The following is a 21,320-nucleotide window of genomic DNA, read 5'->3' as shown; positions in this document are numbered from 1 at the left end:
CTCGACTTGAGCCCTGGTTACAGGTAAGTAACTTCTCCAGCATTGGGTCTGGCATGGATTCACATGCTCACGAATGAAGAATACATAGCAGTACAACATTACACAACCATGGGAGGTGGCAAAACTCAGCAGAAGCAATCACTCTTACCTCCGGAACAGGTTCACCTCAAGTGAACAGGTTGCGTAGCACTGCTTGGCTGACTCTGGACTCCTCCCTGGAATCCCTGTCGACACAGTAGAATCTAGTGAAGGTGTTTGGACCTCCATGTAGCAGCCCTGCAGATGTCCAGCAGGGCACACCAGACAGGAACGCCGTCGTCGCACCGATCGCTCTGGTGGCGTGGGCTCTCGGACAGCCGGGCATCAGTCGGTTCGCCAACCGATGACATTGTGTGAATCAGCCGGAGAGCAACCTTGACTTGGAAGCCTCGGACAAGGCCTTCCCATTGTTCACAGGATGAAAGTTCACGAACAGTTGAGATGTCTTCCGAAAACCTGTTGTGCGTGCCACCTAGAACTTTAGAGCACAAGCAACGTCCAGCGAGTGCAAGGCCCTTTCAGCCGGTGACGAAGGCTTTGGAAAAAACACAGGTAACACCAAAGGCTCGCTGAGATGGAATTCCGATGGAACCTTTGGCATGAAGGAGGGGTGCGTCTGCAGCACCACCTATTAGTGGAAAGCAAGATATAGCGGTCTTCAGGATAGAGCCTGGATCTCACCCACCCTCCTGGCAAAGGTGATGGCTACAAGGAAAGCCGTTTTCCACGAGACGCACTTGAGAGGGACCTGATACATAGGCTTGAAGTGGGCTTCCATGAGCCTAGTCAGCACCACGTTGAGTTCCCATGCCGGGGCAGTGGCCTTTACCGGTAGGAAAGATCGAAACAGTCCTTTGAGGACCAAAGAGAAAATCTTCCTGGAGACCTAGTGTAGCGGGAGATAGCCGCAAGATGCACCTTGATTGAGAAGTGCACCAGCACCACAACCACCTTGGCCAAGGACAACAAATATGGAAGGATCTGAGGGGCCGGGACCATCAGTGGGGTGATCTTCTGCGACAGACACCACGCAGCCAAACGCTTGCACATGTGACCATAGCACTTAAGAGTCGATGACGCTCAGGCCCTGGCAAGTCAGCTGGCAACTTGTATCCTCCAAACTCTAGGGCTGCAGGAGCCAAGCCCTCAGGTTCAGCGATCCTGGGTCATGGTGAAGTTTGTACCTCCTTCTCTGGAGAGCAAATCTGCGACCACTGGAGGGGACGCCGACAGGCAGAAGGTCAGGTACCAAATCTGCCTGGGTCACGCCGGGGGCATAAGTATTGGCCTGCATTGGCACTGTTTGAGTTGATTGATGGCTTGTAGCATGATTGGCAACGGAGCAAATGGGTACAGAAACAGTCCTTCCCACGGGAAGGAGAAAGCGCCCTCTCTGCCATGCTCCCCGGCTGATGGAACCTGCTGGCAAATTTCTGGCATTTGGAGTTTGCCGTCGTGGCAAACAGATCGATCTAGGGCCTGCCTCACTTGACAAATTAAGTACACCTGGTACTGCCAAAGTTCGCACTCGTGGCAGGAGCGCAAAGCCTTGCTGAGGGAGTCTGCGATGGAGTTCTTGACTCCTGCCAGGTGAAAGGAGATGAGGAAGATCTCTTGTTTGATATCCCAGGCCATAAGTTCTGCGCCTCTTTGTAGAGCGCTGGGGATCGAGTGCCCCCCTGCTTCCTGATGTAGAACATCATGGTGGTGTTGTCTGAAGATCCTCACCACCTTGCCCTTCAGAGAGGGAAGGAATGAATTGAGGACCCAGAACGCTGCCCATAGCTCCAGAATATTGATGTGAAGATATTTCTCCTCTGGCAGCCACAGGCCTCTGGCGTGCAGACGTCCGGTGCGAGTTCCCCAGCCCTCCATGGAAGCGTCCGTGGTGACAGTTTCCTGGTATTGGGGGAGAGGGTGTTTAAAACCCTGTGCCCCGGGCGATGTCGGAGTGTGCCCCACTCCTTGTCGAGAGGGATCTTGTCCGCAAAGCTTCTCGAAACCTGTATCCATTGAGCGTCGAGGAACTCCTGAAGAGGTTGCATCCGTAACCTGCAGAGTTGGATAAGGTAGATGCAAGAAGACATCATGCCAAGTAGGGATATAACGGTATACCGTTAAAGATACCGTGAACCACTCAATTGAACAATAATAACCTTCACATTGTTTATACCGGTATACCGTTTATACCATTAAGTGTGCTTTTCAATCTGATTTGGAAAGGTTGCAGTAAGCAAGTGCTGCACAGTCTTGTTCTTGCACTGTTGGATGTGCCATCTGCCAAGTAGTTTCAGTTTGAACAGTTTTTAATGCCATTCCATAAACCACACGTTCCTGACACAAAATCAATATGTTAGCAATAAGAAGAATAAATACAGTGCCAAGAAGGGGAAGGGTTTACTTTGGGTTGGCGGCTTTGGGGTTTATTATATTTATAATGGATAATGTTTGCTAAACATATGACAATGGGGGATTTCCCTGGTTCTATCATTGAATTTACATATAATCAGTCACACTGCGAAATTCACTCATCTCTGTGGGTATTCCCTGCTGCCATACCAAAGGGTAACATGTCCGTGATTACATGAACACCTTTTGGCCCGCAAGTAAACTAAAGGCTGTAAGGTAAAGAGCGTGCGTGTATGTGTGTGTATGCGCACAAGCTTATACTACCATCAGTCTCCATTGATCTGTGGCATGCAGGTTATAAAAATGGCAACATGTTCATCTTCCCCAGTAGCCAGTGGGGGAGCTAAATGCCAAAATGAACACTTAAGAAAAGCTATTCAGTTTGCTTTGCCAGTCACATCCCTAATGCCAAGCAGCGACTTGATGGTCCACAACGTGGCAGTCTTCAGTGACAACAGCCGTTGCACTTTCCCCAGCATGGCCAGCGACCGTGTTGAGCCTGGCTCCTAAAACCAGAGCGTTCGTGGTTGGTGTGAAGCAGGACTTAGGATAATTAATGCAGAACCCCCGGTCCGTCAGCAGCTGGACGATTTCAGTGTGTTTGACGGCTACCTCATGAACTGGCCCCGATGAGCCAGTCGTCAAGGTACGGGTACAGGTGTACCCTTTGTAGATGGGCCACCACTGGTACCAGGCACTTTGTGAATACCCTGGGAGCCGATTTCAGGCCGAAAGGGAGGGCCTTGAACTGGTAGTGCCTTCCCTGTACCACAAAAAGTAGGAACTTTCGGTGAATGGGGACGTAGAAGTAGGCATCCTTCGTCAAGAATTCTCCTTCCTCCAGTTGGCCGAGCACGTGCTGCAGCGTGACCATCCTGAATTTTTGGTTGAGGTACTTGTTGACATGCCACAGGTCTAGAATGGGCCTCCCCAAGTCTTCTTTTTCACTAAGAAGTATGTGGAATAGACTTCAGAGCCCCGGAGTCGTCTTGGAACTAGCTCTATCGCCCTTTTTCGTAGCATGGCCCGTACCTCCTGCAAGAGTTGAGGGATGTGCTGCACCTGCCGGGCCACCAGAGGAATCCGCAGACACTTGTGCTGAAACTCCAATCTGTGGGCGTGAGAGTCGAGCACCCATCTGTCGGTGGAGATCTTCTCCCCGACACCAACGAATCCAGTCAGCCAGCCTCCCACAGGGTTGCATGGGTGGGGGGGCCCGACGATCTGGCTAGTTCAGTCCTGCTTCTGCACCTGCATTCAGCCTTGGGGGCGACGACAGAGCCGACCACCTCCACTGAAGGCTTTGGAGTGGCCTCTATAGGCCTCCTGGGTCGTGGACCGGGAGGGCTGACAGTACGAGGAGAAAGCTTTTGTTGATGTGCCCGACTTTCTTCCGGAGGCGCGAAAGGAAGAGCGGTGCTCTGGAGTGCCAAGGCCACGAGCCGTCTTTGTATCCATCTTAATGGCCTGCAAGGACTCATCGACTGCCTTCCCAAAGAGGTTATCCCCATCGAAGGGCATGTCCAGTACCCTCGTTTGGACCTCCTGGTGGAAATTTGTGGCCTTCAGACAGCCCCGACGAAGGAGGCAGACACCGTTCCTTATCTGCCGGAAACCTGTCCGCGATGTCCAGGACCACTGTGATGGCATGATCCAAAGCCACTTCACCTTCCTGGAGGAGTGAGATTACCTCCACCCTCTTGTCGTCGGACAGGATCTCCAGAATCGGGCCCAGCTTGTACCACAGTATTCTGTCGTACCTGGCCAGGATCACCAGTGCGTTGGCTACCTTGACGCCAGAGTGAATGACTTTTCTCCCCATGGAATCCAACTTCTTGCCCTCACTGTCCAGGACTGAGGAAGGGGGGGGGGGGGGGCCTGAGGGCGCAACCGAGGGCCTCCCCACCAGATGAGGTGGGGTTGTTTCATGCCATGGTCGCCAAAATTTCTGAACCTTGCCAGCTGACGCCCGAGGAGACCAAGAAGGAGGGTTTCCTATACCAGAGGGCTGAGCCAAGAGGAAGACCATCATGGTGGTGCCCCTTGTGGACGACATGTGGGAGGAAGGCCTGGCCCTCTTGAGGAATCCGTGCCCGCCCAAGCGGGATAGGCTATAGAAAAAGTACTGGTTGCTGGAGTCCACACCCAAGTGCCTACGGTTGCAACCGTCACTGGCTTCGGTAGTGTTGGCGGCTGCAGCGTTGAACCCCTAGTCTTCCTCACAGCTTAATAGGGCAATTACCTTTTTGAGGAGCTCAATCGCTGGCTGGCAACGGAGGCAGATGGTGACGTCGATCGCGACCTGCCCATCGAGGGAGCAGCTTACGCAGCGACCCCAACGGAAATTGACTGCCAGTGCTTGGCCTGGTCTTGGGCCCCCCACGGATGGAGTGCCCTCAAAAGACTTAGAAGCCTGCTCTTTGGAGCGGCCGGTCCTAGGTGAGGCAGGACCCCACTTGGGGCTTGGGGCAGAGGCCTTGGTGCTTAGCCACGTCACCCGTCTACCGTGTTAATCCTTCGTTTTCTTGGAGAAGCCAAGACAGATCTCGCACTTTCCTTTGTGGTCTGGGTGAAGGCAGTAGAGGCATTGAAGGTGTTTGTCCCCCTCAAACACATTCCACAGTCGGCATCTGCTGCAGAGCTTGAAAATGGATCTTCCTTCCTTCTTCTCCGTCATGGTCCCAGGTGCGGAGAAGGCCCGATGGCCTTATGGAAACTTAGACGAAACAGCGAAGATCCTCACCCTTTAGGGGTGCTGAAATTCCCTGCTGTTGACAGATGAGAACTTTTTCGGTTGATATAACGCAAAAACTGTAGAATAGCTCTCGGAGCAAAACACCCAACACTTGAACGTGCAGTAAAAATCTGAAAATGGCTGCCAGAGGAAGGGCTTAGGGAGAGAGCAGTCATTGGCTGGGGGCACTATGACCCAGAAAGCAATGATTGGTTTAGAGGAAGAATACAGTTTGTAAGTGAAAGTCAAACTGTTTTACCAAGGATTCCCGGCTTGACTGGGAATATTCATGTGAATCCATGCCAGACCACATGCTGGAGAAATATGAAAGTTGAGCTGATTCTACTTTATGCCTTGGATATATGGCTTCATGACAGAGGGAATATTAGACATAATCCAGGGCAAAATGTGGAAGAATGGCCAAACCCAGCATGGGTTTGGCCATGTCCACGCCAAATGTAATCACCTGCCATGAGTTAGGTTTGTTGCCGTTATCTGTTAAATGGCATTGGAGATCACTAGTTAATTATGCTAAATTGTTATTACCCACTAAAGATTTATTATATGTAGATTTAGGGATGATGATTGTCCAAGGCTATCCGCCATCGCTTCTGAAATTTAGGAATAGGATGGAGGAAATACTAGCTTCTACTTTGATTACTCATGAGGATCTAATACTAGGACTCCCTTCATGTAAATTGAAATATTGTCGCTACTATTGGTGTCTATTGATGGATAAAATACATTCTTATAAATCCTTCTCTGAATATGCAAAATTCCCCAAGCAGTGGGGTTATCGTCCACAGTACCACGTAATTTTTCCATGCAGTCTAGCTCGGACACTATATCTGAGATTTCGTATGAATCAGTTACAAACAAATGAAAAATTGATGAATCGGAATCAGTACAAACACAAGAGTATTACTGGTTACTGCAGATTCTGTAAGAGTAATAATACTATAGAATCACTCAAACACTTAACTGTATATTGTGTGAATTTTGAATCTGAAAGGAAAGTGATGTTTAGAGAATATTTATGTGCAGGATTCATGCTGAACAGGGAGAATCTATGGCAAAGGTATGTGGGGTAGGTCGCAAAGCCTTATTTTGAGTTTTACCAATTTTTTGACAATTTTAGAAAGAAAAGTCAGCGTTTACCTCGGTTTCGGAATTGGTATGAAATGAATAATTAGCACAAAGGTGTCTACTATAACTTGCCTGTGATGTAAACTATGTGTTACTTTGTTTTTGTTTCGAACTGATCCGCCATGTTTTTTTTAAAATCAGGTGATAGAATATGGTTGTGTTTGTAAATCGGTTGTCTATTTATTAATGGCAAAATTAATTGTGATCTGTAAACTGGTGGTTTAAATCCTTTATATGAATTCAAGAAATGTGGGATTATGAATTATTGATGACCGCTTTGTATTGAGATGGTTGTTATTAATGTGGTTTTTATGATTTTCTTTTCCTTTTTTCTTTTCTCTTCACTGATATGCTAATTGTTAGTCTATTTATATTGAAATTGTAAAGGTTTCTTTTAACCATAAACAAAAAACAAGAAAAATATGTATTCTTTGTGATCGCTATGGGCATATTCAGCAAATATGCACAAGTCATTTCTTTCTGAATCTCATTCATTTTGAAAGTGTTTGATTCCACCAGATAAGGCTACAAGCATCTATTGAATGATTATCCAGAGTATTTGTATGAGCTGTGGTCATTACTCCTATTGCGTTTATTAATTGTTCTATATTGTAATAAGTATCTCACCAACTACTTTATTTTTTCAGACCGTATTGTGGCATAATGCATGTATTTTGTTGGTCTAATTATTCTATTACTGTACATTCCTCAAGCATTCAATACAAAATATTTGAACAGAAAAATAATTACTTCCTACATGCTCAAATTAAAGCAAAAAACAAAAGTACAGTCTCACCAGTTCCTGAGTCTCTGTTCGGAAGAGGGAGCTAACTCCTATGATAAAAGGTGTCGGGGTGCTCAGGACCTCAAGGAGCTGTGCAGGCAGAATGGGCACATATGTGAAGCTGTGGAAAGAAAATAAGCTACTTTACTTTATTTTGCAACAATCCAGAAATTATTAAGTGCAACACTCTACACACTGATGTTCTTCAATAAACACATAATACATCACTTAGTATCATGACTTGGACGTGGGTCTGGGATGAAGGTGGTGGGAGTGTGGGTAAGTGAGGAATTTCACAGACAATGTGCACGTCAATAAAAAAGAAAAACGAAATACCTTTCAGAGATGCAGGTCATTGGTCATTTCCCCATTCTGAGGAGCCTCCTAATTCCTACATCTCTTCTCTCTAGCCACGCATTTCAATAGTCCACTTCTTTCTCTAACAACGATATCTGTCCATAACTATTCAGATTTTCCTTCGAAGCTTGTTCAATACAACATCCAGGACATCGGATCATGCAGTGATATTAGGAGAGCTGCAACTCAGGCCTATTCCAGTGCCAACAGTAGTGCAACAGCCCTTGTGTCCATCCACAGTGCGTCACATCATTATTTTTGCTGCTCTTAAAGTCATACTTCATGTTCTACCCTATCAGATTGCACAGTTTTCAACATTTGCGCCCCCATAACTTATTTACTATGGAGTATGTGCTGGACCACATCTGCAGACCTCAGAAATCACCCGCCTGATAATGCCCGCACCACAAATACAAGCAACAAATGGTATACCTCAGCCAGACATATGGATTGCACAACATAATAGTTATAACTTACTCAAATTCCTCAATCAAGGCATACAAACCCAAAGCATAGGAGAATACTCTGTTGCATCAAGATGACGGGGAGAAAAAGGAAAGCTTGGAGAAGTGTCTAAGATTTGAGAATACAAGTCCCTATGACCATTGGTTGTATTGACCCCTCTGTGGTATTCTGAGCACCTTACCTGTATTTAAGAGGAAACATGAGTGCCATCAGGGCTCTGCAGGCATCAGTCAGCCTCTGGTAGCTCTTGGAAAGAAACAGAATCTTGTGTTCGGTCAGGGCAGCACAGAACAATGACAATACATTCTGAATTCCTGGTAGGAGAAAAAACAGAGGAAGTTTAGCAGAAAGAAAAGACAGAAATAATACACTGCAGGATGTGAGGAAGAGGTATAGATAAATAGTTAAAAAATGAAAGGGAAGAAAGTGAGATTGGGCACAGGAGACTTCAGTAGAAGTCCATCCAGCCACAGAAGAACAAGTTACTTACCAACTGGTAACGTTCTTTCGACCGGATGTTCCTCCAACGTACTCATCTTTGATAATCATGTCCAGTTTTGACTGCTTCGGAAAGCTTTTTTGGCAGAGGGTGCCCGCCTCGATGGCGTCGAGTCGATGTTTGTTGAAGGCCTCCGACGAGGGCGACGTCATCGGGTGCTACAAGTAGCACACACAGCACCCAATGGCCTCAGTTCTGTTTTTCCCCACTCATCTTCGTGTTGCTGTTAGCATAGGCAGGCAGTAATCAGCTTTGCGAGAACGAAAGCTGTAACAGCATAGGAAATTCTACAGAGGGGTAGGATGGGAGGAAGATGAGGAATATGTTGGAGGAACATACAGTCGAAAGAAAGCTACCAGTTGGTAAGTAACTTGTTCTTCAAATGGATTGTGTCTTCCAACGTATTCCTCATCTTTGATAGACTCCCAAAGCACTAAGTAGGATTGGAGGAGGGTGGAGAATTTAAAATTGAATAATCTTTTATAAGGCAGAATAAAGCACAGCTTCACCAAAAGCGACATCCTGAGCATGAGAAGCACCCAAGCAGTAATGTTTAGTGAATGTATGCAACAATGACCATGTTGCAGCTTCACAAATGGATCTAATGGTTACTCCCCTTTGCAGGGCTGCAGAAGAGGCTATGCCTCTGGTAGAATGAGCCTGCAAACCCTCTGGTGGGTCCTTGCGCGCCAATCTGTAACACTCTGAAATACCAAGGATGATCCACCTTGACAAAGTCTGTTTAGTAACAGTGTGTCCTAATTTTCGTCCAGTGTATCCAATAAAGAGTGGGTCGTCCAGTCTCGATTTGGAGAACCTAGAAATATAAAAGCTTAGAACTCTTCTAGTGACCCATCCACCTCTACTGGGATGCGGCTGGGGAAAAAACGCTGGCAGAACAATTTTTTGATTCAAATGGAAATCCAATACAACTTTAAGCAGGAAAGAGGGTTTTACCCTCAACACAACCGTGTCCTTGGTGAATACGGTATAGGGTGGCCTGGAAAAAAGTGCCTGCAACTCGCTCACTCTACGTGCAGATATTAGTGCAAACAATATGGTTTTAAAGTTAAATAACCTCAATGGCCATGTGTGCAAAGGTTGAAATGGGGCACACATTAGAAATTTAAGAACCAGGTTAAGGTCCCAAACTGGAACCTGAAAGGAAGAAGGTGGGAACACGCTTGTGAACCCTTTTAGACATTTTTTAGAAATTAAATTATCAAGGGAATTCTGAAGTAGGAGCATTCTTCTGAAGAGCGCTTAAATATAGAAAGCGCTGCCAGGTAACCTTTAATGGTCCCAATATTAAGACCTTTGTGTGCTAATGATAGGAGAAAAGTGAAGACATCCGGAGTTGAACATGGAAAAGGATCAACATTTTCTCTGCACCAGTCTTGTTCCAACAGCAACAGTGCAGCGATTTTGTTGCTGGCCTTGCTGAAAGCAACACCTCCATCACGTCATCCGGGAGGTCCCAATCCTTGTATCTCAACCTTTCAGAAAACATGCATGAAGGCCGAGAGTGTTGACCTCTGGACCTGTCCCTCCCTTTGCAAGAGAAGATCCTCTCTTTGTGGAAGACTTATCAGAGTACAGATGAATATATCCAGAAGGTCCGGGTACCACATTCTCTTGGGCCAATCTGCGGCATTTAAGATAATGCGGCTTCCGAACCGTCTCAACCTCCCGATTACTTGAGGAATGACGGGGATCGGTGGAAACGTGTATAGCAGTGGGAACTCCAAATCCACCACAAACACGTCTCCTAGAGCAGTACCTTTCGCACTTCCAGTTCATACCGGTCACAAACGGGTCTAATTGAGGGGTTGCCAAAGGGCGAAGATCTCTTTAAGGACTTCCAGAGCTAGTTCCCACTCATAGGAAACTGCTCTGCCTGCTCAGAGAGTCCGCCGTCGTGTGCTCCTCCCCGGCTAGGTGAACTGACGATAGGGAGATTTCTGCTCGAATTGCCCAGTACCAGAGCTGCATTGCTTCTCTGCAGTTGTACTGACCTTACACCACCTCGCTTGTTGAGGTAATGCATGGCCACTGTGTTGTCCGTCATTATCAGGACATTCTTTCCCCTGACAGAGGGCAGGAAGGCCTTCAGCGCTAGTCGAATTGCCCTCAGCTCCAAAAGGTTGATGTGTAGTTTGGAATCTCTGATGGAGACCAACGACCGCCGACTGTCGGACCGTTGGCGTGGGCTCCCCGCCCCGTGAGTGAGGCGTCCATCACTACTGTAATCTCTGGCCATGGCTGCCAAAAATGTTCTCCCTTCAGAATATTGTTCTTGCAGGCCAACCACAGAAGATCCTGTGAGACCCTGGTTGGAACCTGAAGTCGGTCCGACATCTTTCTTGGGAATTGGGACCATTGTGTTCTTGGAGCCCATTGAAGGGATCTCATTCTCAGTCAGGCTTCTGGCACCAAAAAAATGCACGATGCCATGAGGCTGAGCAACCTCAAGAAACCAAATGCCGGAAGATTCTGGCCAGTTTGAAATTTGGTAACTACCTGAAGGATGTCTTGAGCCCTCGCCTTGTGTGGCAAGCGCTTTCCAAGAATGGTTCTAGTACAGCTCTGATGTACTGGAGCTGCTGGGAAGGTGTATTCTGTGACTTCTTGAAAATGAGGGAGCAACCCAGTCTGTGAAGGGAGTGGCAGGTGATTGAGGTGATCCAGAGCTAACACACCGTGATCAGCCAATCGTCCAGGTAGGGGTAGACATGAATCCCCATCTCCTGAGATGCGCGATGCGCTGCCACCACCACCATCAGTTTGGGGAATACCCTCGGGCGGAGGTCAACCCAAATGGCAGGACTCGATACTGATAGTGCAAGCCGCCAACGGCAAACCTCATGTATTTTCTGTGCTTGAGATGGATTGGCACATAAAAATAAGCATCCTGAAGGTTCAATGACACCAACCAATCCTGTAATTGGAGTGCCTGAAGGATTTGAGTAAGTGTAACCATCTTGAATTTGTCTTTCCTGAGGAACTTGTTTCAAGTATCTCAAATCCAAGATGGGTCTCATTCCTCCGTCTTTCTTGGGGATCAAAAAGTGAATATCAATCCTTGTTCCTCTCTGCTACAGGTACCGGTTCAATAGCACCTTTCTCTAGCAGGGTTAATATTTCCAGCACAAGGAGCGGGTCTGAAATCCTCAAAGAGTGTTTCCCAGGTGGATTGGTGTGAGGCTGAGTTATGAATGGGAGGCAGTAACCTTGGGCTATTGTCTCCAGAGCCCAAGCATCTGAAGTAATGGCTTGCCATTCTTCAAGATTCTGAGACAGTCTGCCCCCCACCAGAGACTTGTGACGCAAGGGGTTTTGGAGCAGTTGCTGCAGCTGCTGATGGCAAAGTAGCTGCAGCTGGCTTTGCACCTTTACCTCGTCCACCACAAGGTATTTTCCGTTGGCCTCTTTGATTGGCCACACCTCTTCCCTTTCCAAATCAGCAGTAGTAGCGATAGGATCGCCCCCTCCTTGGCTGTCCCGTCGGACAAAAAGACTCTAGTCAGCCTTGCTGCCAAAAAGTGAGACCCGTCAAATGGCAGGTTGAGAAGACTAGCTTGCACATCTGGTGCAAACCCGGACTTCAACAACCACGCAAATCTGCGCATTACAGTGCTTGTAGCCATGGACCTGCTGATGCGGTCTACAGAGCCCAATCCAGACTGAAGGCACTCGCCCATGGCTTCCTTTCCATCCTTAATGATAGCTAGGAAACAGTCAATTTTCTCCCCTTATGGAAGATGCCCCCGCCGCCATGCATATGCACTCCCAGAGTGTATGAAAATGTTGCTAAGGCACATGTGGAGTTGGTAGATTTCAGGGCCATACTCCCAGCTAAAAATACCTTTTGTGCCCATCCATCCACACGCTTGTCGTCCCCATCCAGAGGGATGGTAGGGTACGCTGCCTTGTTTGGTGTAGCCGTGGCTGCCTGGACCACCAGACTCTCCGGAGTGGGGTGCTTGGACAGGTAGCCAGGGTCACTACTGAAAGGGCGATATTTCTGTGAGAGATTTGTCCACAGTAGGATTGGTGTCCTGGGTCTCCCAATTCATGGCCACCCTTTTTTGTAGATCCACGTGGAAAGGTAGAATCAGATCTGTAGGTGGACCAGAATATTTGTTAGGTGATCTTGAACAAACTGTACCGGAGGTCTAGCCCAGCCTAGGTATTTCACAACCCTGGACAATAGGTGACGGTATGAAGAGTCAGCATGCTCTCCAGGTTCTGGCCTACCAAACTTCAATTCAGGAGAGGCATCAATGCCACTGGCATTATGTAGAGTATCACACAGATCCTCCATCTTGCTCTCTTCCGAAATGAGGCACTCTGGCACATTTGGAGTTCCAAATTTAAGCCCAAAAGGGGCATCCTCGTCATCAGTCCTTTCTTCTTCTTCAAAGATGAAAGAAAGGGATTTGAAATACTCCTTCCTTGGCAAAGAGGTGAGTTTTGTCAGGAACACTCAGGTGTTGTAGGCTTCAAAGAAGACGTTGATTTAGCCTTTTTATGAGTTTCCTCATGATCTGGAGGCCGAGCCGATACGAGCAGTACTTTTGGCGCCAATAGTTTTGGCGCCTACGTCGACAGAGGTTGATGGCGTCTATGTCAATAGCGCCGATGGCCTGTATGGTGTCGACGGATCGACGGTCCACTTCGAAGATTTTGCCTTCGTGGGTTCAGCAGGCTTCGACGACTTTGATCTGGAATGCTTGTCACGTCTCGAGTGACCTTTACTCACTGGAATTCGAGGGTTCTCGATGAGTATTCCTTCGACCACCCGCGGTTGAGGGCATGCGAGTGTCGAGTCCACTCTCTGCCGGCTTCAATAGAAGGCGTGGACAAAGGCTTACCCTGCCTTTCAAATATTTTCATCATTTGTATGTGGAATGCTTCCCATTCCGCAGATGACTGTTTGGTAGGGCACTTTACTCTTTCTGGGGTTTCGCCTGACGACGGTGAACAGGAGGGCGACCGATGGTGCCTCCTTTTCGTTCATTTCGTCGAGGACGAAGAAAGGAGTGAGCCACTACGGGATAGTTCTCCTCACTTCTGTCAAGGAGCACTATCTCTCGACTCTGCGGTTGAGGCACAATCGGGTTTGATCTTACAAGGTTTGGACAGCTTTCCTACCTGTAACTTCCCCTTTGGTTCTCGCAGGGCTTTTCCTGTCATCAACTGACATTTTGAACAGGAATCAGTGTAATGGCCTTCCCCCAAACACCACAGGCAAGAACGATGTGGATCTGTGATTGACATTTTTGAGACACTCCTTGTACTACTAAAAAGCTGTGCAAGGTGTCGTCGGAGTGGAGGACGAGGACATCTTTATCGAGGATTTTCACGATTTTCAAAACTGCGTTGCCATAACTAACGAGGCGCGCCGAGACTCCGAAGCAAACACGTTTGCGGAAAAACAGAACTGAGGCCAACGGGCACTGTGCGTTCTACTTATATCACCTGATGACGTCACCCTCGATGGAGGCCTTCGAGGGACATCAACTCGACGTCATCGATGCAGGGCGCCCTCTGCCGAAAAGGTTTTCTGAAGCAACCGAAGCTGGACATGATTATCAAAGATGAGGAATACGTTGGGAGGACAATCCATTCGAAGTAAAGTAAGAAAACAAAAGCTGGTAAAAAGAAAGCAACACTTTTAGGACACCCACAAAGTGGTTGCACAGAATCCCAAAAATTGTAATCTGCCCAGATAGATATATGGCAGCGGTGTAAAAGATGAAAAAACGTTCAATGCATCATAGACCCCTTTGCATATGCGCATGGATGACTACCTCATTACATTAGTTGAGAAATCACTAATACTTTATTTGCTTCAAGCGAAACTATTGAACATTTTGCTTATTTCTTCAGGAGAAAGAGCATCCTGAGCCTTTCTCAAGCGCTCCTGAAGACGGTTGAAATTTATTTTGAGCCAGTCGGTCTGTTCACCCTTTAAAGAGATACTAAAACATGGCAGAGGTTACCATACTTTTAAGTCGGGACTCATGCTTATGAGGTAGGATTGTCTTTACCAAGTGACTCTGAAATATATAGAATTGACTAAAACCGAGGCAAACTATTTATGATATGGAAAGTTATGGCTACTGCTTTAATGGCATACTTTGCTTCTCTAAAATCATTTTCCACTGTAAATTAATTCAAACAAAAACATAGGATTCACAGAGGACTCGCACAAAATTTCATTCTCAAAGAGGTTTTATTTGAACACATGCAGAAGTTGAAGTAAATGATTAGTGAAATGCTCCGGGTAGGAACATGGTATTGAGTCAAAAAGGTTCTTTTACTTGAAAGTTCAGAAGTCAGGATGAGGTCTTATGATGAAACAACCAAAGTTCTTCATGTGTAGGCATTTCAGGAATTCTCCTGGTGGCTAATAGTATATGCTGGCCGTACTAGGTGCTAGCTGCTAAGCTGGTTAGCAACAATCTTTCTTCCCCTCTGCCCTTGGTCGATTTTCAAGCTGTAATCACTGTGTCCCTATCCAGCCAAGGGGCGGCTAGTGGAATGGGTAGTATGCTTTCTTGGTTCTGCACATTGGGGACTCTTCCCACGATCTGGCCCCAATATATGCATAGAGTGCATTGGAGGATCTTCTGGCTCCAGGGAATATGTAATATGTTGCTAGACTAACCTAGGTCTGCTCTTATACTAGTAATGCGTTGCCTGTGTCAGTCTTTGGGCTCAGGTACAGAGCCTCTAACCTCCAAAGAACTAGCCTACGATGCAGCCCAGCTTTTTTTAAAATTATTATTTGTTTTTGGTTTACAAAACCTTTACAAATATATTATCACAAATTTCATCAACCAATATCACGTAATATCAACATAGTATATGATCTACCTTAAAAAGACTAAGCAAAATACACATGTGCAAAGACTTCAGATGTGCAAGAAGCGCAATGTGCCAAGACTGCAAGGTACAAGATTAACATTTGACATCAATACCCTAAAGGAGCACAAAAAACAGAACCATCTCAGTGCAAAGTCAACAATGTGCAATATCAAATTGTTCTTTAGAAGAGCTTCTCTGTTAGGTAAGCACATGTGTCACCATAAGAGTCCATCTTTATAACTGCAAGGCACACAGTGTAGCAACCAAAGTAGCATAGTCCCCCTTGGGAGAAAACTGAAAAGTTCCAAGTTCGTGCAGGATGCACATATGGGCAAATGCTTCAGTTGTGAAAAATAAGCAGAGTGCACAAACAGCACTGGACATCATCACCAATAACCAACAAAATACGAAATCATCACTATGCAAGATCAAAAGTGTTCAAATTACTCATCAGTAGAGCTTATGTTAGCTTTAATGTACATAAGTAACATTCTGTGTGACCCCTTCTGTCCCGTGATGCATCCTATTCTCGTTCCTAATTTAAAATTCTTACTTCGCTTGTTATTGCTGAAAAACTATAAAAATATACAATAAAAATCCATCATCGTATTTTACTTTATTTCTTTTCAAAATCCATTGGGGATACCCCCAATGTTGGAGATAGGTGCATTGTTGGACCCAGCATAAGACTGTTCCAGGGTGGTTCAGATCGATCCACAAAGTTATTATTGCCAGACTTCATTAGAAAGGCTATTTGGCCTAAAACCTTTAAGTTTTACACATTCCAAAATAGATTTTCCAGTGTATCATATAGGTCTTTAGAATTAAAAATAATGTGTTGTGAGTGTAATCATAACGTCTTCCAATTTAAAACTAAGGGCATCCTGCGGCAACTCTGGATTAAGGCAATGAAAGAACCTAAGGCCCATGTATAGGAATCAAGAATGGACTTCCTATACCAGTATCTGACTCGAACTGTCAAGGCGTCACGTCAAAACCGTTTTAGACATTTGACACTTCATAGTCACCATAGGTTAGAGTCCCTCAAGGCAGTGCCATCCTTACCCAATAAAAAGGGTGGCTTGACACTAGTGCACCTAGTCAGATGTCAATATAATCCCTTGGTTTCTTTCATTAAGGACTTCTTCGAGCCTGCGTACAAGTCATACCTTAGCCAGTATAATTGAGCTGCTGCTTCCCCACATACAGCGCGTCCAAACGGCATAGCCTGCATGGTTGGATACTGAGCCCATATAGGCGGCAAGTCTTTCTTTCACATTCAAAGTACGGGCAGTACAGAAACAGGTGCTGTAAAGTCTCTGTTTAATGAAACAGCATTTGAGGCAGAGATCGAATATTCCGTAGACATGCCATTTCTGCATTCGAAAACTGGTATGAACTAAGTCGAGGCAAAATCTCATGTCACCCTCGCTTTGTTGTCAGGGAAGCGCATCAGATACAGGCATCAAGGTTTTTGCGCGTGTCTGAAGTTGGCATAATTAGTAAAAGGGGAATACCCCTCAATCTGGTCCGAATTTGATGCCCAAGAATTAAGATGAAATCGTTTTTTTTTTTAATCAGACTTGGTTGGTCGATAATGTCCTGTTTATTTAAATGAAGAGACAGAAGAACCTTTTTCATGCGTGCATGAAAGGTGAGAATTGAAGCTGGATGGTCATCGATCAGCATCATATGCAGGTCCTGGTATAGGGAGATGTCTGGGGTGAAACCATTTCATGAAATTGCTTAGCCTACGCCATTCGAGTCTAACAGCCAATGGATATAAGCCCAATTCATGGATTAAAATAGAATTCGGAAGATATCCCAGCAGCCCCAACACTGATTTCCATAGTTTACCTTGGATTGTGTTCAAAATGGTACCCAAATCCAGCAAACCTAGATCTAAGTCATAAGGTAATGTTGGTTCGACCTTCAATTGGTAAAAATCTATCAGTGGCAGCAGTGAAAACTTGCAATGATGCTGAAGTATCAGTTTCATTTGTGCTGTCAAGTGCACGACTTTAAGATTTAATGAGGTTTGCCACTTATTGCATGAGATGCTATTTGAAAGCTGATATCCCAAATATCTCATCTCTGTTTTAATGGTTATCTCCTTGGAGTCAACATACCATCTGAATCTTGGCGATGTCCTAATGTCTGTGAAAACTAAGATGTTTGATTTTGCTGAATTAATGTTCAAGTTGTTAAGTAGACAATATTGGTGGAAGTAATTTAGTTTGTTTTGCAGCCCGAAAGGAGTTCTGTCTAAGAGGAGGACATTGTCAGCAAAAGCCAACCAATTTAGGCAGAGCAGTTCCAATTTGACAGGAAAGATATCCTTTGCATTCCAGATGGAATTGATATCTGCAAGGTACAAGTTAAAAAGTACGGCTGCGAGGTTACAACCTTGCTTCACGCCTATTTGTTGGAATACGGTCAGACAATAAGCCTGAAGAGTTTATACGTACCCTTTAAGAGGTCTTCCTGTGCAGTTGTGCGATCAGTGCTATTATGTGTGGCGGTATACCATAGGCCAACATCTTCGTCCATAGGCGATTGCGTAAGACACTGTCGAACGCTGATGAAAGATCCAGTGAGGCCATATATATATGGGCCCACTGGAGGTGTTACGCGATGTCATCAATAAATGAACAAGGATGGTCACGTTCAAAGAAGTACCCATTTCCTTCCGAAACCCCACTTGAACTTTTGACATGATTGGAAAGGCGATCATAAAGGTTTCCAAGTCATTCAATATCAAACGTGAGTTTTTGCCGCAACATCAATTAGGGCGATAGGCCGGAAATTGATGGGATAATCCAATGGCCCCTTTTGGTGAATAGGGATAATTATCGCGGTGAGCCACAAAGGCGTAATTTCTCTTGACCGAAATACAAGTTCAAACCAGGTAAGCAGATGTTTTGCCCAAAAATGAGGATCTTCCTTAAGGACACACGGAGAGAGCCCATCTGGACCCGCCAATTTGGAGAAAAAGTTTGGAGATTGCCCAAATCACATCCTTCAATGTCCAGGTGCATTTGGGTGCAAAAATCATATGTAGGTCTTTGGATTCCTTGAACGCATGCTGAAGAGGCAGAGTGTACTTATCCTTAAAATAAGTTTGCCAGGTCGCCTAATCTATAGCTGCGACCATGCAGTTCGCTGGCTTACTCAAGGAATTTCTGAGAGGTAACCAGATTTCCCTTGTTTTGCGTTTGCATAATAGCCCCATCATTTTTTGATTGTCCAAGATGTAGAACGCATAGAGTATTTCTTTTATTTTTCTTCTGTACGTTGCCAATATGGCTTTTTTAGTTGGTATATATAAAGCATCAGGTGCTTGCATTCGTGTCTCAGCTCTAAGGTCGTAATTTTTCATGCGTTTCAGGACTGATATTTCGTGCAGATGATTCAGGTGGCCATAAGACGTCTGATGGTCCAAGGGCAATTTAGATAACATAAGATGTTCCCGAATCATTTTTAAATTCATGCTGTTAACTTTTTGTAGATAAAATGATGGTACCAAATTATCATCACTCATCATAATGTCCCTGTTAACCAGAGAGCCAGGTTTTCTACAAGTGCTTAGATTCCATCGAACAGAAAGAGCATAACGGTCATTCTCTGTGAGGACAGTATGAGCCAAGGTGTCACAAGTGTTGCAAGTAAAATGGAGGACAGTGCTCAGTGAGCTGTGGTCACACAATCCTAAGGGCGTGATCACTACTGGAGCCAGTAGGCCAGATAACTCACATGATGTCAGCTCACATGATGTCAAAAAGTAGTCAATCAAGGAAGAGGTGCCACGCTGCCAAGGTTGTTTTGCTGAATGGTGCCAGGGACAGAGGATAGATATTCCAAGCTTCAAAGAAATCTATCCAGACCCTACCCCTGACATTAGCATGGTTTTCATAGGGCATCAAATCAGGGCGGGCGGGTCTGTTTCCTTCCATGTCTAAGTTTGCGTTGAAATCGCCCCCAATCAAGATTTCGTACGTTGGGTACTGCAACATAGCGTTGGTCAATGCCTTATTCAGCAGTTGGAGGGCCGTCTCTATGGATGCTGCCCTGGGATTCCAATAGACTGAAATAAGCAGTATTCTTTGGGTAGAGGTTCCGACCATGGTCAAGTCAACCATCAAAAAGATGTCAGTATTTTAGCTGTAAATCCAAGATCGTTCTTGTGAGAACAGCGAATCAGCCAATAGGGCGGCCAACAGAAGCGCGACGGGCTGGCACACAAAATGATACAAAACCTTCCAGGACAATTGCCGTCAGTGCCAAAGTTTCCTGTAATAACAGGATATCGGGCACTTGAGAGGGCCCCACCAATTTGTGCCATGCTTAGAAATGTTTTGCTCCGCAGCAGTTCCAAGCAAGTATTGCTATTTTCGGTAGTTACGAAGTGGAATTAAGAGGCTTTCATGGTGGCTGCCGCTTTAATAAGAGGTTCCAGCCAACTTAAACCATTGAGGGCTTTGGTAAGCAAGGCAAGCTGGTCCCGTATTTCACTGTTGGGCTCCGATAGAGCATTCTGTACCAGCCCTTTCAGGGCCCTGTCCGGTGAGGCCAGAAGAACAAATTCCAAGAAGGCCCAAGCAGTATCCATCTTGCTAAAGAGATGGGGATAGAGAACCAGGGTCTCGAGGTCCTCTGATCCAGGATCAGCTTGGGGATTATTGGAGATTGCAATTTGCATATCCCTCTGTAGTTGTTCTGGTTCGCGAGTTTCACCCACTCGATATCCTTTGTGGCTAAGATTCGTAAAGATGGAATCTGGTAGAAAGCGTTCATCAAGAAGGTTCTAGTGACCCGTGCTATTCCATTTAAATTCGAGTCGCTTTCCCATCCAATAGTGCATTTCATCTCCTTAGACAGCTCCACTAACACCGGAATCTGATTTCTCTGTTGATCAAGATCCTCATCAGGTTTTTGTTACAAGTTAGATGGAAGTTTGATTGGTGTATGAAGAATGAATGCGTCTTTGGACTCCACACCAGGGATTTCCAAAACCACGGTCTGGGGGCGGGGGGGGGGGGGAATTGTGGGGTCCCACCTGGTGTGCCGCTGTCACCGCCTGTTGGCTCACATTGGAGATCTGAGGAGGACATACCGCAGCTATCTGACATCGGGTATGCAATCCTCCACAGTGACTGGATGGACTGCGTTTTTATTATGGACATTTGGAAAAAAGTTGTGAAGTTGGGATTGTGTCTTCGGCGAACTTGGCTGATTGTCTTGATGGAGAAGCTGTTCCTTCGAGCTCACCCATAGGTTTAATTTGCAAAAGCCTCTTGCTCTCGTCATTTAATTCCAATAAGTTTAGAGCTGGCTCATTCACATTTGGATTACATTTCAGGTTAGACGATGACTTTGGGAGCACCGATTACACCGGCTTTGCTAGTCTTGACCAAAATGTCCTTCGGTTTGGCTTTGGCAAGATTTAGCCTTTTCTGTGCTCTGAGAAATGACTTCTTAGCTTTCCTAGACATAAAATGGGATCCTAATTGTGCTTCGTCCCTGGGACCGATTTGATGTAAAGATTCAGCCTTTTGGGACTTTAATAAGTCATGTTGGTCGATGATGTCAGAGCAGACGGACTAGCCTGGGATTCTTTTTTTTTTTTTAAACTCTTTTTATTGAATTTTGTCACCCAACATTACAGTTCCCCAACTTTCCCCCCTGACTCCCCCCTCCCCCCTTCCTTGGTGCTGCCTTGTTTCTTCCGTTGTTCCCTGCCAACTGATAATGTCTCTGTGGGATCATTCCAGTTCGAGAAGCCTAAGGCGTTGCGGGCGCCATCCGATCCTAAAATCGTCTTTTAGAAAGGAAAGAACCTCGCCCCAATCACCCGCAAAGTTCTGTAACGCATTGTTCATAGCGTATGTGGCCCACTCCATTGCGACCAATTCCCACACCTTGCGCAGCCAATCCTGGAAAGTCGGGATGTTTGGGCTTTTCCATACTTGGGCAATGAGCGACATTCCTGCTAATGTGAGTAACACCCATGCTCT

General features: G+C 45.9%; 1 protein-coding gene across 10 annotated transcripts in view; it reads right to left on the bottom strand.

The window, feature by feature from the left end:
* Positions 1-21,320, bottom strand: part of SBF1 (SET binding factor 1) — a 2,512,102-nt gene that overhangs the window by 1,977,115 nt on the left and 513,667 nt on the right. For all 10 annotated transcript variants that reach the window (XM_069629502.1, XM_069629505.1, XM_069629506.1 and 7 more), the window contains 2 exons: positions 8,116-8,248; positions 7,125-7,233 (listed from right to left, as the gene is read on the bottom strand). In XM_069629502.1, coding sequence (XP_069485603.1) covers positions 7,125-7,233; positions 8,116-8,248 — 242 coding nt within the window. The remainder of the gene's footprint in view (positions 1-7,124; positions 7,234-8,115; positions 8,249-21,320) is intronic.

This window comes from Ambystoma mexicanum, chromosome 12 (assembly GCF_040938575.1).
Source record: "Ambystoma mexicanum isolate Mex_15411 chromosome 12, UKY_AmexF1_1, whole genome shotgun sequence".
In the NCBI taxonomy this organism is placed as follows: Eukaryota; Metazoa; Chordata; class Amphibia; order Caudata; family Ambystomatidae; genus Ambystoma; species Ambystoma mexicanum.
This window is presented reverse-complemented; position numbering and strand designations above follow the sequence as displayed.